Below are 18224 nucleotides of genomic sequence, written 5' to 3'. Positions count from 1 at the left end.
CGGCTCAGAGGAAAACTCATTGATAAGGTGAGTCAACAAAAAGAGTTTTCAGGACAATCACAAGCAAGGCCAGCATCTGCAAGACCTGAAATATGGGATGTTATGACACTGGAGAATTACTTCTGACGTACTTAATTATGCAACAACAAGATTTGCAGGAGCATAACCACATAGTTCCCCTGAGTATACTGCCAGTATGCTCCACAAATGATTAAATATAAAATAAACAACAGCTAACTGTGAATTATGGAGTTGTAATTCCACTCAGGGGGTTCCAGTGATGTCATAAACCGCTAGAGCAAAGTTTATGTCACCAAAGGATCCCAGATGGGCTTCGAGGCCTCTAACTCAGCAGTAGTCTCTGCTGCAGCTATGACTCCAGGAAAGCTTTCCCCTTGCTTTTTGTCCCTCTCATGGCTGCAAAGGCCCTCCTTTCTTGTTCTCTTCCTCTGAGCTTTCTAAAAATCACACTAACCCTGCTTTTCCAAATGCAACTCCTTTTTAACTGAATGATCTGTCATTTAAAAGGCTATCCACATCTCCCCACACACTCTTTGGACAGCAATCTATGACTTACATATACTTCATTAGAAAAAAAGCAAAGCCTGACATTTAACAGAAAAGTCCATTTAGGGCAAAAACCCTGGCGCACACCTTAAAAGGAGACATTTGAGATGTAACTTTAGTATGCGCCAAGCTAATGTATGTGCCCACTAATGGAATAAATTTGTCTCTAAGCATGGCAAACTTGGAAAAGTAGTGTTGAAATTTCAAAATACAACCTTCCCACAATGTCTGAAAAAAGGGTAAATTAAACTTTAGCTTCCTCAGACCATGTAGAAGTACACAAAATTGCATAATATTAGAAAACCTGTGCTTTATCCACCATCAGAAAGGAAGGAAGAACTTTGTAAGACAATAAGATATTAAATACAGAATTATAACTTTCTAAATGTGCAATAGTTACATCTGAAAGCTTACCTAAAACTAAAGTGTAATTGAAAATATTAGTATCTGTGTGATAGACTGCCCCTTCTATGACACATGCTTTTCTCCCAGAAGAGCTGAGATAACAATCACTGAAAATTCATCACAGTTGGGATTTTTACAACTCCATATAATTGCCTCAAACTGTTTTTCTTTGTTTTATGTGAAGTATTTAAAACAGTGCCAGGCACCTAGTGAGTGCTCTATGTATTTTTTTTTTATCTCCCACTTTGTTCATCATTTATTTTTTTAAATAACTGCTTTTTATTAAGCCATCTACAACATGAAAAACACTGTGCTAAGCACTCTGAAGTTATAAAATATCTGCCTCTCTGCCCTTTTTTCAAAACTACATTACACCTGGTTAAAAAGATAAGATTGACACTTAGGGAGAGTTAAATAACAATGGAAAACACATTACACAGTAGATGCCACAAAGAAACACATCATTTGATACCAATTACTATGAGAGAAAGTTGTGTACGTCAGTGTTTTCAAACTTTGCGATGTATAAAAACCATCCAGGATATTTAAAATGCAGATGTTTGTGAGATTCTGACTCACTGGGTGTGGATGGGGTCTTGGAATCTGCATTTTAAGACTTTTTCTTTCGATGCACATGGGTGAGTTAGGCAACACACTTTAAGATATACAGGATTAGGGCTTCCTTGGTGGCTCAGTGGTGGAGAATCCACCTCCCAGTGTAGGAGACATGGGTTTGATTCCTGATCTGGGAAGATCCCACAGGCCAGGGAGCGACTAAGCCCGTGCATCACAACTACTGTGCCTGTGCCCTAGAGCCCGGAAGCCACAATTGCTGAGCCCGTGTGTCACAACTATTGAAGCCCACGCATTCTAGAGCCTCTGGTCCACAACAAGAGAAGCCACCACAATGAGAATCCCACACACCACAACTAAGAGAGTAGCCCCCACTCACAAGTATAGCAATGAAGATCCAGCACAACCAAAAATAAATTAATCAATGAAATAAAATTTTTAAAAAGACATACCGGATTAGATTGCAAACACATTAGGGAAAGAATCAAATTATCTGTTTATTTCTCTTCATCCTTTTTCTCCAAATCATTAAAAATGAACTGCTCGTGGGAGAGACATATACAGGAGAAAGAACGGAATACTACAAAGACCAAAGGACAATTTTCCTAGATGAGGACTACATGTTTCCTAAAGGAAAGCAGTAAGCCAGTTATCTACACCCCCAAATACTGTAAAGTGCACAAAGTACTTTTAGCAAACACACAAACATTTTTCCATATGTCAGAACCAATAATCCTGACAGAGCTATGCTCCTAATCTCTGACTAATAACTACTGAGTATGTTTAGGAGATAATCTCTCATCTATCGTGTGCAGAAGATATATGGCACCCTGCTTCTCTAGACATCTAGCACACAAGCCTTGCAGTAAACCGTCATCAAAGTGCCTCACCCACAGTGACCCATTTTCTCTTCATGCACCACAAGCATTAGCCATGCTGTTCTGCTATGGAAGAATGCCAGGGGGAGTTAATCGTTAACTGCTTGGAAAAGAAAAAAAAGTCTTGGATGCTTCATGATATAGAAATGCAGTCTGTATGTCTTCCAAGTTTATCAGATTTCAAAGCCATACATATGAAAGCAGGTCACATATAAAACTGAGAACAGAATGTTTATCTTACTCAACTGGTTAGGAAGTCTAAGTTGGCAAAAAGAATAGCAACTTTATGTATAATCACAGTTAACATGATATTATTCATGTGCAAAAATATTAAGTAAACCCCACAGAAACCTCAGAGGAGTGGTAAGAGAGTTAGCTACGTTACAGATATTATACCACAGAGAAACTGTAACATGATTGGCCTCCTAGAAACTTACTGGCTGTGTCAGGTCTGGATAAGAAGTCTTGACACCTGGTATCCTAAGCATATGTCATAATTAAATTCAATGTCTACATTGAGGGTGGGTATTTGTTTTCTTCGGTCACAATAAAAGTCTGCAGTGATGGATGAAGTACATGGAGATATGAGAGGTTGATGCCATCTCGAACTTTAAAAAGATGTGCAATACTGTTTCATGCCAAAGAAGGGGAGATTGACCTGAAAGGAATAACCTTAGTCAGGAATGTCTGAGCCAGACTCCTGGAGCTGCAGCAACTTATGGTGTGGTCTTAGGAGTGTCACTAAAAATTGTAAGGCATAAGCTCCTAACTGTAGATCAAAAACGGATGTTCCCTAGTCATTCGGTAAGGGGTATGACGTAAGACTGTGACTTTTGGAGGATGGGAATAGTCCTAATTTCAATGACATAAAATGGCCTCCAGCACGGATTGGGAAACCACACTGAACACATAACTGAGCTTGAACTTCTCAGAGATGCTGTTGAAGTGCAGAACAGGGAAAGGGCAAGCATTTAGGGAGAAGGGAAGTAAAGCACTGGGGTCTTTGTTTACATTATCTCATCATTCCAAACAATAAACCCGAGTGATAGATATTAATGTGCCAGTTCTTTTGATAAGAAAACCAAGACCCAGAGAGTTGTCTAAAGTCAACCAGTAATTAAATAATGGAACCATCATTTAACATGGATTTATCTAGAAACAAAGTAAGATGCTCTGAATCTCCTAGTGTCCCTAAATCTAAATTAAATATTCTTGTTTCTGAGAACAGAGTTTAAATGTATTGAAATGCATTCTTATTTTTGATCTTTATTTGTTAACTTAGAAAAGCCTCCTTTAGTATTCCTTATCATATACTACTACTACTACTACTACTACTAAGTTGCTTCAGTCGTGTCAAACTCGTACATAAATTTAGCCCTTTATTTCTCAAATATTTTTACAAACGCAATATCTTTTTGGCCTGCTACATTCCCATGAGGAAGATAGGCACAGTTTATGGTGGAAGTTATATGCCCAGTTTATAACAAAGAATAAGAGTCAGAAGAATTAAAAGAGATTTGTGCAGCACAGCTGTGTACCATGAAGAGGCATGCTGGCGTCACCCTCCTAACTCAGTGTTGTTTCCCTAGACAGTAATGTATCTAAAAGAATCTGGTTGACGTCAAAGGTGGTGGGACACAATGAAAAAAAAAAGATAAAATGGAATCAGGAGAGAGAGATTCAAGGCATTCAACAGTAGTTCACTAAAATTCTCCAAGCCACAGTTTCTTTATCTGTAAAATAAAAAGAATTATGTGATCCCAACTCACTTCTTAGAATTGCCTTTATAAAACATAATAGCGCTGGCATATGTTGCTAGAGTCTGTGAAGTAGTTTCATATTTTATCTCACTTTATCCTTCTTCTTATTAATGTTATTAATCCTTTAAGACAAAGTAGGTCATCAATTTATACAAGGAATAAAGGGAAAGAATTAAATAAACCAGCAGTCTGCGTATATTACTGCAGTTTAAATTATTGTACTTTTAAGGCCTACCCGAACACAGCTGGAATTTCCTGGCTGTTCAAGGTAGCCTTGAATCTTCTAACCAAAAAAAAAAAAATCCAAAACAGTGCAGACAACACCACCCTGAGAAAGGAGAATGTTAGGGTAAAGGGGAAAAAGTTATAAATGTAAATAACACTTCATGTATTTTGAGTAAAAAATGATCATATACAGAAAAATCTCTTCTTCCCTGAGGGAAGCTGAGAACAGACTCCTAACAGTCAAACATGCAGTGATATTATTTTCTCTTTCTCTTGTCAGAGGAGATTCAGCCTTTGAAATATGTGTAGCAAGACTGCAGATTTCAGTTTCATGATTAATGAACCAAATTACATTTTATTTCTTAAATGTGTGGAGGATTCATCCTGTGGTCTTCCCTCGAACTTGAGGATTAGAGCAGCTGAACAGCACATCTGGTTGTAGGCAAAGCGCTCTGGGTGGTTCTCTTTTTCCCCTCCTTTAGAACTAGGCAATGTGGGAAACTGCAGAAACTTTTATTGGGCAAGTGTGGTTTTTAGTCCTCAAAAATGATGATTACTCTCCCTGTTCCCCCTTTCTCATGAGAAGGAAGAAGGTGAATTATTTAGCTCTATCTAATAATTTTAAAATTTTGCTCCATATGCCGTTATATCACTTGCTAATTCTTACCCTAAAGAAAATATTTGCACTCATCAGGCAAATGTTTCAACATAAACTTGCCTGGGAATGATTTTTACACAGACTTCATAATAACAATTTATATTTTCTCTGCAATTATCACTTTAAGTAAGGGCTGGGGGACTGCCGACTTTCATATCTGGATAAATGCATTATCTTTGATTTTGCTAAGTGCTTCTTTCTCTGTCAAAACACACTACTGTGTGCTGGAATAGGTCATTATCCAACTTGATCATCATTCTGCAGGGTACAGAAAAATATCGTTTTCCTCCTCCTTTTTCTACAAAAACATGTATGAGTCTCAAAACATTTAATAAAAGAAAGTTAAGATCCAGGGATCTACAATAATAGAAAATTTTCAGTCCCTTAAGATATTTTCTCTGCAATTGCTTTGTGGTACTTTTCCTCACTAAATCATGTAAAAACGAATTTTTTTGAGCAGTAGCTCTCCAACTGTGGTCTCGGAATGTCCTTTAGGTATTATGCAGGCTTTTCCAATTTCTAAAGGAGACATGTGCTCATGTCTAGGGAAGGTTCCCAGCTAGAACAAGCAGAAAAGAAAAAGAAACTGTTTACTCAGAAGGTCTTTACTGCTGGAAATGTACCCAATGGAACTTGAGAACGCTGGGAAATAACTGTGATGTCACAGCTCTCATCATCTTTGGAGAGCTTTTGTTTGTTGTTTGTGTGTTTGTTTAACTTTTCGGTGAGAGCAAGTGGGTTCAGTGTGTGTGTTTTCTTAATTTGGGCGAAACACAATCTTTGGAATATTTTTTTCAATTGGCCATCAAGAATGTTAATACAAGCTTTGTGCAAAAGATAAAAAGAAATACTTTAATATTAAACTGTTACCTGCGTCTACCTCAGGGTGGTGAAATATAAGTGACTTGACTTTCTCGCTAAAACTTTTTAATATAAAATAATACATTTTCTAAAATAAGCCTGAATCGCAGTTAGGTATTATTCATATTTTAAAAATTACTTGCACTAAAGATTTCATAAACAGAAGAACCACTCAATGCTTCCAATTGAGTGGAAGCAACTATCTATTTCTCCCCGCAATTATGTATTTGATTTATTTGTGTACTGAAACTGTGGAATAAATCTTTTCCCCTCCTAAAAAAAAAGTCTGTAATCTTAAGAAACTTCTCAAAGTAAATTAACAATCACAAAATATTTAGAAAAGAATTAAGGTTTATTTGCACAGGAACTGATTATTTCTACAGTAAGCACCGAAAAAGGGATTTGCTTGGTCTGAAAGAGGCAGTCAAAGGTGTTGCAAGTACATCATGGGAGCAGAACCTTGAAAGCTAGCATGGGTGGGTTTGGACAAAAGAGCCACAGAGCAGGGACATTTCAGACCAGAAGTCAAAGAATCAGAAAAGAGACTAGAGTACATGGACTAGCCTAACTAGCACACCAGGGAAAAGTAGAGGAATGGTTCAAATCTGCATGCGTATGTGTGAATGAGGAGATTGCTGGGGCAGAGATAAAAATATAGATTGTAAAGAGCGATTTTTTTTTAAAAGAACAGGACAAAAATTTGGTCTTAAGTTAGGAAAGAATGAAAAGCAATTGTGAATTCTAAAGAAGGGGGAGAGCCATGATTTTTTCAAATATATACATGTTGTAAAAAATGCACTAACATTCACTCATTCATTCAGCCAATATTCTTTGAAGATCTATTATATCCACACTCTGTCATCATCTACATAGAGGAGGACAAGAATGGATGCAGGGAGACCCAATAAGTTAGGAAGATGGCTTAGCGAGCAAGTGAGATATTTTAAAGATTTTAAAAGGAGATGAATTCAAGTGACTCGAGAAATTTGTTGGCATTTAGAGTAGGATTGAACAGAGGCTTGAAGGAAGGAGTCAAGGATGAGTCCAAAGTTTCTGAGTATTGCAACCACATGTTTTGATACAGGAAAATAGGAAAAGCTATGAGAGGATAAGATTGGGAAAAGGAGCTCATTGATGCCATGTTTTGGTTGTTTTGAGGTTGAAGCATTTTGTGCTGTTCAAATGGAAATGTATAGGTAGCTGCATACACAGATTTGCAGCTCCAAGGAGGGGGGGTGCTTAAAGATATATACTGGGAATCATTTGTATATAGATGGTTACTAAAATGGTGAGCCTAGAGGAGATCTCTGGAAAAGGAAATGGCAACCCACTCCAATATTCTTGTCTGGAAAAAGCCATGAACAGAGGAGCCTGGCAAGCTACAGTCCGTGGGGTTGCAGAGAGTCAGACACAACTGAGCAACTAAGCACACAACACAGAGGAGATCTCTAAAGCCTTTAAAGGGTTTAGAGTGGGAAGAGGAGGGGAGGGGACCTAGTTCTTACATTAGGTTGGCAAGGGGATCCACTAAACTTGGGGAGCTCATTCTATCACTTAATAAACATTTACTGAGCACAGACGAGAGTTTGCCACCTGTCCCAGCGCTATATGACTGCTATAATCCAGTATTTATGGAAGCAGCACAGATAGAAAATTGAAAGAAAAGGCACAATGTACGTAATTATTTAGTGTCACCTTCCAGTCTGGATTAATGGTGATATGTGTCAGTGCCCAGTTATGAAGATTTAGATTCAATGCCTGTTTCCATTGGAATACTCAACTTCACATATTTATGAGTTACTTGTAAAAGAAACAGACTAGTAACCAGTTCCCCAAACCTCAATCCCCATGAAGTCTCTAACTAGGCCACTACAAAATGAATTGTTAGAGAGGACAAATACGAGAAAATGCCTGGTACATTATTGATCAAAAGTCCTCATCTTTTCTAAGGATTCTAGATTTAAGAGGCTTCTGGACCCCTGGGTTGGAAAGATCCCCTGGAGAAGGGCATGGCAAAACTCTCCAGTATTCTTGCCTGGAGAATTCCATCGACAGAGAGGCCTGGTGGGCTACAGTCCATGGAGTCACAAAAAGTCGGACACAACTGAAGTGACTTAGCGTGTGGCCTCTAGGCACCAGTGTTTTCTGCAGCACGCAGGTTGTGGATAGCCAGGTGGGGTACAGGGAATGAATTCAAAGGAAAGGATGATGGATAAGCTCAGAAGGGCAGGACACCGTCTCCCTACCACTCACCAGGCCCAAGCCAATTCTACTAAACCCTTTGCAGACTAGCATGACTTTGTGTGAATAAATACAATGGAATCTTGAGAAAACGTGGTTCTCTGTATATATACAAAGTGCTAGCTAGGCCCTTCACTTTGCGCATAGTCAAGCTGATTGAACTTAGCATATTCTGGCTCAAATTTTTATTGAGTTGGGCCCCTTGGCCTTTAAGTTGTATATCTCAATTGTCTTTGAAAAGATTTGGCCTTCCCGTATGTATTCAGAGCACTGGAAGAGCACCCATCTGTTTTTATGCTTATTTGTAACTACACCACCTTCCAGCCCTGTGAGGTCCTTTAAAACATAATGACATGGCTGATGGTGAGAAATTAAGTGAATGAGGTAAACATTCTTACTCTCAGACAAAGGTTTGTGGGAAAGCAATTTCCCTTCCAGTTCTGGCCTCATGCTTCTGTTTCTAGTGAATAACCAAGCTCAAGATTATCTTGGAAAGTATGTATTAACCACCATGGATGCTAAGAAGACAAAATATTCATTCTGCCACTTTGTTTTTCCCAGCATTGACTTGTCCTATTGACCCTGCAAGGTCAAAGAGTGAGAAATAATCCAAGAGAGAAGCAGAAAAATCCCAAGACTTGCTAAAGTTCTATCCTCATCTTTCCCTTAAGTCTCTTGAAACTCTTGCCCCAAAAGGAAGGATCAGTGGAGACCAGGAGTCAGATACAGGGGTTGGAAATGCCCAAGTTGCATGCACACGCAAGACAGTGGGGGCAGCTACTGTTCTCCCTTGAGGGGAAAAGGAACTCTAAGGTGGCCAAAGCTCTGCCCCATCTAAGGACTCCAGGTACTATGAGGGTTTCTGTGGCCATTTTGCAGTGTCTCATTGATACGGCTAGCTCCCTATCTCTCAAATCTGCCCCTCTTTCTTTAAATACTTGGAGTTCATCTACAGTAAAGTCTCACCCACCTCCACAGGGACAAACCTTCTCCTTCCCCATGGAACCCACCCAATCACCCACTTATCCAGGGTCATCTAGTCCCACTCTCCTCCTGCCTCTTTCTGCTAAGCCTGGAATCCTCACCATTTTCATTGCAAAGAAGTTGTTTCCATTAAAACGCATGTGGAGCATACAGTTTAGCAGTCTAGTGATATCTCCCATCTCTTGCTACTTGTGTAGAGGGGTCTTCCAGTAATGTCTCTCCCTCCTGCTGGCACCCAAGAGGTTTTGAAGGCGGGGGTTAAGTTCCAGCCCTGACCTGGGAGGAATGCACCCCCTTTCGGCGAGAGAAAGCAAGGAAAAGAGCTTCTAGGAAAGCTCAAGAGTTCGATCTAGCTGAGAGCTGCGCCCCAGCACCCTTGGAATTGGAAGGACCAGGGCTGAGGTGGGGTGGGGCGGGGGATTGCATCTTTGTCCAGGCCAGCAGAGATGGAGAACTTTAAAATCTAAAATACTATGGCTCTATTTATCTTTGCTGATTTACTGAATTAATTTTCCTTCACTCTACTTCTTCCGCCACATCTCCTGCAACCCACTCGGCGAAAAAGAGTCAGAGTCTGCAGTTCTGGCCAGTGCGATCGATCGCCATTTCTGCATGAAAGTTTCATTACAGTCTCTCATCCGCTTGTTAAGAACCTTTCTAATCGCTTGCAAATAACCCCATGAAAGTAGACAAAATAGGAACCAGAGAAGCTGTCCCTGTCTTTTCTCATAACTCGGGTCCTGGGGATTCACATTTTTTCAAACATATTTCTCCTTTGGAGCTGAGTCTGGGGGAAACCAATTATGGCAAAAAGGAGGCCCAAAGTTCTTAAGAGTTAGAGTTCCCTCATTATGGTAGTGCAGCAAAGCAACTGGGCCATCCGGTGCCCCAAGGACCCAAAGACAGCATTCTGGTCCTAACTCAGACCTACATAAATTCCTGCATTTGAGAGCTTCAGGGGGAACAGCGGAATCCTTGACTCTGCTTGTCCTCAGACTCCTCTGAGAAGTCACTTGTGTTTGTGATTGATTTGTTCTGACATGTTTTCTTTATTTTCTTTCATAAAATTTCCCTAACCCACCACCACGTGTGCCTTTGTTCCCCTTCCCCTCCCCTAAAGTGGCTATTGCCCCTATAATCGGCTTCCCAAATATTTTTTCATCAAGAAAAGTGGTTCCAGGACAAGTGAAATGTAGTGGGGTTTTTTTTCTTTCTTTTAGTCTTAAACCTAAAATTGATAGCCCATAATTCTCTGTATGACTGCTTCCTTCAGGCTGCCTCACTAAATTAGACAAATGAGGATGCCAAGAATCTGCTAATATTCAGACCACGGTGGAGACTCCTTGCTCAAAAATTTTCATACGTGAAAATCAAACCCTCTGACCGCTAAACACCGATGACTGTCCCTCAAACATCTCGACCTTGTATCTCCGCATTTATTGATTTTATAACAAACAGCATTCAAAGAAAAGGAAGTCGTGGTGGTTTGTTGATACTATTATTTACTGTTTGAGATGGTTGGTTTTTAATTGAGTGTTTTTAACCTGCTCATCAAACTATTTGATTTTATAAGAATCCAAAATCTTGTGTATAAATAATAATGCTGTTGACATGTGCATCTTCTTTGAATTTTTTAAAAGTTGGGGGGCACCAAACCTATGGGACTGGCGCTTGCCCCACCTTAAATTAAAACCTCAATTAGAAAGAAAGAAAGAAAGAAAAAACCGTCCAATCAGATTACAATCGAGCGCAATCACAGGTAGTTCTGTAAATGTTGCCACACCAAGTGGCAACTGGGAATTGGACCTTTACCGAAATTTTTCCAGTAAATGTCGGGATTCCTAGCTCGGAGGAATTCTCTGAGGATCCTGTTGGTTGAACTTACAAATCACTTGTATGGAGGATGCTGAACCTCCGTTTTTGTTCCCCGGAAGGATTGTCAGCCCTCCCTCCAAAGCTCTTCCACCCTCTGCAAAGAAAAATATGAGCACAATGCAAGCCTTATCTCCTTTTCTACAAATCCACTCCCCCATTCCTAAAACTTGTACTTCTTATGGCTTTTACTGACCCATCTCTACTAAAGGGTAAAAAATAAATACATATTCTGAGAGTCATTGAAAGTGCGCACCGCCAGAAACCGGAGGCACGCGAAGTTCGCACGCACAGGCGCGCACATATTTGCAACTTCCTTGTACCCGAGGCCCTGACGCTTGCTCGGGCAAAGGACTGGGGTTCTCCCGGAGCTACAGGTCTGCTTAGACGGTTTGCCCTGCTAAAGAGAGGGAGCAGGCAAACAAGATAGGGGAGAGGAACCGTAAAAGAAACACATTTTTTAAAGGAGAAATCAAAGTGGTCTAGAGATCCTCATCGTTGATAATCTATAGATGTTATTTAAAAGTGAACAAATGTAATGTTCCTGGAGGTGGCTACTGGCCAGAGCAACGTTCAAAATTCGTATCTGAGGGGATCTGAGCCGGTGAAGTAGGAACATAATTTTGGCTCTGAAATTGCTGAGGATTTTTTTTCGCAAGGGGCGGGAGGGGGGTGACTTGTTGATTTGGAGATGATTTATTTACCCGTGTCGTAAAATCTAAAATGACGCCCCTGGGAAGACGAAGGAACTGCAGGGACCCGTGTGACCTGTTGCTGCCCACCCGACGCCCCCCGTTCTGAACTGAGCTCGCCAGGGGAAAGTTAAGGTTGCCTAGCAAAAACGCAGGGTTGCGTGACGCCCAAGGTGAGAGAAAGGCTCTCCGGAGTCTCGCCAGGACCTCCTCGGTAAAATGTACGATAGAGCCAGTGACTCTCAGACTTCTGAAATTGGGGGATCTGGACCCTCGGGGAGTATTGGCAGCCGGGGCCTCGGATTTTAGAGGCTCACCTCCCCGACGCTTCAAACTCCAAGCGCCCTTGCTCCAAAGCGGGAGGAAGTTACTAGCCTGTCAGTTTCTTCGAAATATTGAGGCCATTCAGCCCCTCGCTCCTGCATGTGAGATAAACAAGACTCACAACATCTTTTCTGGACTTGACATTCGACGCTGGGGACTCAGTGACCTCTCTTGATCCTGGATTTCACTGCCTCCTCTAAAGAGAAAAAAATATTTCCAGGCTACGCTTAAAACGGTGTATTTCGTTGACTTCCCCTTGAATCGAGATCACTGAGGCCCAAATTCCGAGGGGCGGCACCGGCTCCAGGTTCCCGGGGTGTTGCCGCAGAAGATTTCTGGCGCCATAGGTGTTGCAAATACAGAGTCCGGAGGGGACCGATGTTCCGCTGTGAATTCCAACAGGGGAGCTCCCGGTGCTCTCCAGAGCGTTTCCCTGGCCTTGAAGAGCGTGCCGAAGTAGGCCCCCGGGAGTGCGTTAGGCGGGATGGGCGGGTGATTCCTTCGCGCCGCGTTTACACCTCTCCCTTTGTGACAAATCGATTTCCCCGCGCCGCTGTTCTGTATTTGCCTCGCACAGCGGCCCGGGGCCCAGCTGCTCCCTGTGCACACTTAGCACCGCCTTGTGAATGCGTGCGTGTGCGCGCGCGTGTCTAATTGACTTTCCGTCTACCTTTTTATGACTACATGTGTTTCCAACAAAAGGTCTTATTAGGACAATCTGGTTTCACTAATTTAGAGGTTGGGAACGTGGAAGGCAGGCGCTTTTTTAAGAGTTTGCAGAAGTTCAGATTAAGAAATGACAGCGGGATGCACCGTCCTCCTAGGGGTAGGTCTGCCTATTTTTATGCCCTGTTCCTCTTTCCTCTCCCTGACTACCTCTGTTATACCGCCAACCCACCCTTCACACGCCACACTCCCCCATTAGCCACTGGATTTCTAACGGTGTTAAAGAACCGTTTCTTTAATCACGGAAAGTGTTTGAACCCAGAAGTTTGAGAAATTTACTAGGTTGGGAATATCAGTAAAAGGAGAAAGAAATCCTTCAACAGAGAGGAAAGTGTAGTGAATAAAAAGGGGGGAAAGAGACTTTTGGTGTGGCCTGCAGGAGATTAGTGGCAAGCCTTCACTTTGGACAGTGCTTGGCTCCTCTTTGCTAAGATGGGTCCAGTTTGTAATTGGAAAATCTGCAAAATTAATAATCTAACATTGCAAGTGTAAATATAGTCTGTTTTACTTATTTGAGTTGAATAGAAACTTTAGGGAGGACGTGTTTCTATATAGCTCTGAGAAGAAAAGGGGTCATTGAAATGTTCTCCATCTCTCCAAAGGAGATTATGGTTTCTCACTTGAGTAGACACCCTGCTGCTAAGTCACTTCAGTCGTGTCCGACTCTGTGTGAACTCATAGACGGCAGCCCACCATGCTCCCCCATCCTTGGGATTCTCTAGGCAAGAACACTGGAGTGGGTTGCCATTTCCTTCTCCAATGCATAAAAGTGAAACGTGAAAGTGAAGCCGCTCAGTCGTGTCTGACTCTTGGCGACCCCATGGAATGCAGCCTACCAGGCTCCTCCATCCGCGGGATTTTCCAAGCAAGAGTACTGGAGTGGGGTGCCATTGTCTTCTCCGGAGTAGACACCCAGCACGCTGCAAAAAGCGCCTGACTCTTGGTGCCATCCTCTGTCCCTTGCAGCTGGCAAGCCTAGCTCTTGCCCTCTGCGTGGAGACTCTTCTCTTCTCTGATTCTCAGTCTGAGCCTCACTGTCCACGGCAAACTGAAAGTCCAGCAGCGCTCCACCAGTCCTGACTTCTGGGTAACTGTGACAGCTTCCTTGGCATCTCCTGGTTGGGGCCCAAGACTAAGGACAAAGGTCCTCCTGAACACTTGCTACCACTCAACTTACCAGACCCTCTCATTCTCACCCCAGAGATGGGGAAGGAGATTGAGGAAACGCGGCTTCTAAAAGCAACTACCCATTTGTTAGAAAGATGGGCCCTGGTCATCCCCAGAAAGCAAGGCCTATGGCGGTGTTTGGGTGTGTGTGTGATTTTGGCTACTTCCTCAGCCCCAGGTGTCCAAAAGTTCATCCCCATCACCTCACACTGCATTCTGTGGCCTCCTGCTGGAACTGTTCATCTACTATTCTTCTTCAAGCATGCTTTCCCCCAGAATCTCAGTTTCCTTTTACAGGGTCGTTCCTTACTCCTAGAAACTCTGTGATGTACTCAAGTATCAACTGGGCAGGTTCCCACAGGTTTCATCCCTTTTCCTCAGGACAGACCGTCCCCAACTCCTGCTGCCCTTTGCCTGTCCCCTAGCAAACTAGCGCCCCACAGTTGCCACGTGCTCAGCGCAGCCTCAGGCCTGGGTCTAGAAGAAGCCATCCCTGAGTCGTCTCCCCACACCAGCCTGCAGCCTCACCTCAGATTAGGGGTGCTTCCTAGCTGGTTCCTTCAACCCAGCCTTGCTGGGTACCCACTAGGAGGCCACCGTGAACCCAAACTCTCCTCTCTTTGCATCCACATAAAGTCAAAAGACAGGAACCATCATCATCCCTCCAGCTCTGGCCTGTGTGGACCCTGCGCTTGCTCTGGCCACCTACCCTGGGCCTGCTTTACACAGCCCTCTGCTTGCTCCTGGGGCAAAGCAACCCTGGCTGGTCTCCCTCAATGCACCCTGACCTTCTGTGTTGCAGTTTCTTCACGACCTTGATTTCTGTTGTGGCTCCAGCCTTCTTTGAATAATGGTAAATGCTGTGATTAATAATTAGCCATGAAGCTGAGTGATAGGCATGTGAAAATTCAGAATACTATTCTCCCTACTCTTTGCTTCCCTGATAGCTCAGTTGGTAAAATATTCCCTAGTAAAGTGTTTAAATATTATTTCACAGTGCATTTTCTTGAGCTACAAGTGCCTACACCATCTATTAACTTGCTCCCTGCCTGTGCCACCAGCGAGCAGCTCCCCAGAAGGTGCCAGTAACCTCAACAAGGACACCTCTGCACCTAGCCAGGACTTGGGGACACCGGGTCTTCATTCCTCAGTTTTTCCCTAGCGCCTGGCTAGGTCAGATCCCCCATCACCCTCTGCCCATGCCCATAGAAGGGTGGATGGGCCCTAGTTTGCTTCTGGCTAAAATACTTTGAGGGAAGCCCAGGCCTGGACCAGGGATGCAGGGCGTCGGGCAGGCGGCCTGCGGTAGGGATGGGCTCTCCCTGTGGCCTGTTTCAGCGCTGCTCTCCCACCACTTTGCACAGGACTTGCTTCCAGCTGTTTCTAAATCCTGTTTGGTTTGCTACGTGTTTTCCAAGAGTCTGACCTTGGCACTGTTATTTGAAAATCATAGATTGCCAGTGGGTTCCCTGGTTCCACAGCCTCTGAGTTCCAAGACGAAAGAGCAGTCAGCAAATAATAGCATGGAAAGGGATCAGCCTCATTTAAAAACTTCCAGCCAAGTTCTGACGCTTGCAACCTTGAGGAGGAAATATCCAACCCCATTTCACCTGGGATAAGCAGGTGACAGGCCTGTTATAGACTCCTCCAGGACGTATGGATATACCTGAGGTCACGTTTTATAAGGCACAGCTAGTAACAAGGCGAGAGTTCCTTGAGGACGCGATAGCAATCAAGGAGAGTGCCAAAAGGAGACTCTACATGGACTTTTCTGGAAATCTTGGAGCTATTAGGGAGAGTTCTCCTAATGTAACACTGGGCTTGGCATTGGAGCCCGGGCCTCCGTAGCGCATCTCTCTTGTGTGGGACCATGCGGGGCAGCGGCTCGGGTTTCACCCCTAAAGGACCCTCCCTTTGCTTCGTCTGAGTTTCCCCGTGTCATTCAGGCCTTTCATTCTACCGAGAGTCTTAAACCCTTAGGCAGGTGTCGGCTACATTCCTAGACAGAGAGCGGATACGGCGTTCGAGCCGGGCGCTCCAGGGCCGCCCCTCTGGCACCTCTGGCCTTCGGAGCCCGCGCGCGCTGCGCCGCGAAAGCAGCGCGGGTCTACCTCGCTTTACGCGGTGCCCTCCGCCTTTTCGGTCCCTTCCGCCCTCCAACCCGCTTACGCCACCCAGGAGAAGCCCTCTGGACCCGACTCAGCATCCTTAACCCTATGCCTTCTCAAACAGGGCGGGTTCCCCGAGTTTGCACCGATCTAGGACCCTTTTCCTGCCCAGCCCTTTCTGCCGGCTGGCGAGAAGATCCGCCAGCCGCGCTCGTCCGGGACAGAGAGGCAGCGCAGCCGGCTTCTGCGAGAGTCCGCGGCGGGCAGTGTCCCTGACCCCAGCCGGGGCCTCAGAGCCTCCCTCAGGCGTCCGCCCGGGCTCGTTCTTCGGCGGAGCCCTCCTCTTCCCTCCGTCTGTGATCGGCTCTTCCTCTGGCCACTGCCACCAACCTCTCCTCTTTCCTAACTTTCTCCCTCCGGCCCCCGGCGAGCTCCAGCCGCCCAGTCCGGACGCCCCCGCCCCCGATCCGGGGTACACACACACACACACACACATCCGCGGGCATGCGCCCCCTCACTCACTGTCCTGTTGCGGGGTGTCGCTGCCGCTGGTGAGTCCCGGCGACTCCAGTAGGCTCCGGCCCGCCTCGCCCACACTCTCATCCGCCTGCGCCGCCACCATGTCCCCCGCTTCCTCCAGGTCTAGCAGGTGACTGACGGAGAAGTTCTTTTTCGCTTGCAGGGTGTCGAGGTTGCTCGGGCTGTCCAAGCGGCCGCCCAGCGCCGGTTGCCGCTCCAGAACGTGCCCGTAGCTGGAGGTCATGGTCTTCCCCTCCGATCCCACCCACCCCCCTTTCCCGCTCGAATCAACACCAAACGCTGTGGGCGCGAGGGGGGAGAGGAGCCGAGTGGGGCAGAGAGAGGGGGGGAGTGGAGAGAGAGAGAGAGAGAGAGAGAGAGAGAGAAGGAGGGGAAGAACAAAAAAAAGTGGAAAGAGGGCGGGGGACCCCCTTCTGTAAGAGCAGAGAATTCTGCACCAGCAGCTTTCGACAGCCTCGGTTGCTTTCCTGAGGCCAAGTCCGGCGCGATCCAAAGAGATAATCCACACCAAAAAAATAAAATGAAAAGTCACCCTATGTTCAAGTCAGGAGAGAGAGAAAAAAAAAAAATCCCTTCCAGCTCTCCAAAAGCGTCCACACGCACGCACTAAAAATAATAATAAGGGGGAGAGAGGAAAGGAGAGGCCAGCAGGGCGGGGGAGTTAGGCAAACAGAAGAAGAGAGAAGAAGGGGTGGGAGAGAAGAATCAAAGTGGGTTTTTTTTTTTTTAAGGTTAAAAAAGTTATTCCCAGGCAAGAGTTCAAGCACCAACAGAAGAAGGCTTGTTCCAGCTTTAAAACATCTTCAAGAAAACGTGTTCCCCCTCTCTGCACTCCTGTGGATTCTCAGGAGTGACTAAAGTTTCAGGAGGAGAGGGTGATGTCTTGCAGATGTATTGGAGAGCAGGAGTCTCACTTTACTTTTCGTAAGGAGGGGGGAAAAAAGCGGGGGGCTCCAAGAGTCCGAAGGAGGGTGGTAGTGGGTTTCCCCCGTTCCCTTCGCTCTCTCCCCCTCTTCTCACTGCGCTCCCTTTTCCTTCTCAGTTGGATCAAGAAGCTCTCTGGCACTTCAAAAGGCACAAACTGGCATGCAGAGGAGGCTTTGCAGGGAATACAAGAAAATTGGAGACCCCTGGGAGGGCAGATCTCGGCTTAATAGGAGCCTGTAATTACGTGGCAAAGCCTTTGTGCGGTGCCTGACGGTTTACAGACCCCCTTTCTCCATCACAATCTCCTTCTTCCTCCTTTCCCTCGGACCAGAAAACAGTCTGATTAAGAAAACCCCCTTTGCCAACTTCTGAGCAAGAGAGAAAGAGAGAGGGAGGGAGCAAGAGAGGGAGAGAGGGAGGTGGGGGGAGAAGAGGGGGGGAAAAGAAAGGAAGAGAGCCCCTTTGGATTTTTTAAGTAAAGGTCTAATTATCATGCCCATGCAATAGTATCACGGGGAGAAAAGACAAACTGAAACCCACATTCACTTCAAACGGGCTGATTATTTTGCTTCGGCATTAACTCCTCCAGATCTAAGATCCTGTTGGAAAATCTCATTTGCATGTTTTGATAACAGCTGCGGGGAAATTTGTTGGAAAAAATCCACAACTGTCTCAATCAAATTTTCTTCTCTCTCTGCTTTTTTTTAAAAAAAATA

The 18224-nt window shown here is 44.6% G+C and overlaps 1 protein-coding gene across 2 annotated transcripts in view; it reads right to left on the bottom strand.

Moving 5' to 3' along the window:
* The window catches only part of PRRX1 (paired related homeobox 1), a 78236-nt gene extending 60279 nt beyond the window's left edge, over positions 1 to 17957 (bottom strand). Inside the window, exon 1 of one of the 2 annotated variants that reach the window (XM_018060294.1) lies at positions 16564 to 17957. In XM_018060294.1, coding sequence (XP_017915783.1) covers positions 16564 to 16804 — 241 coding nt within the window. In that variant the 5' untranslated portion in view covers positions 16805 to 17957. The remainder of the gene's footprint in view (positions 1 to 16563) is intronic. The other variant, XM_018060295.1, reaches the window with a different exon arrangement.

The sequence above is a fragment of the Capra hircus genome, chromosome 16 (genome assembly GCF_001704415.2).
Source record: "Capra hircus breed San Clemente chromosome 16, ASM170441v1, whole genome shotgun sequence".
Classification (NCBI taxonomy): domain Eukaryota; kingdom Metazoa; phylum Chordata; class Mammalia; order Artiodactyla; family Bovidae; genus Capra; species Capra hircus.
The sequence above is the reverse complement of the archived record's forward strand: the minus strand, read 5'-3'. Positions and strand labels throughout refer to the sequence as shown.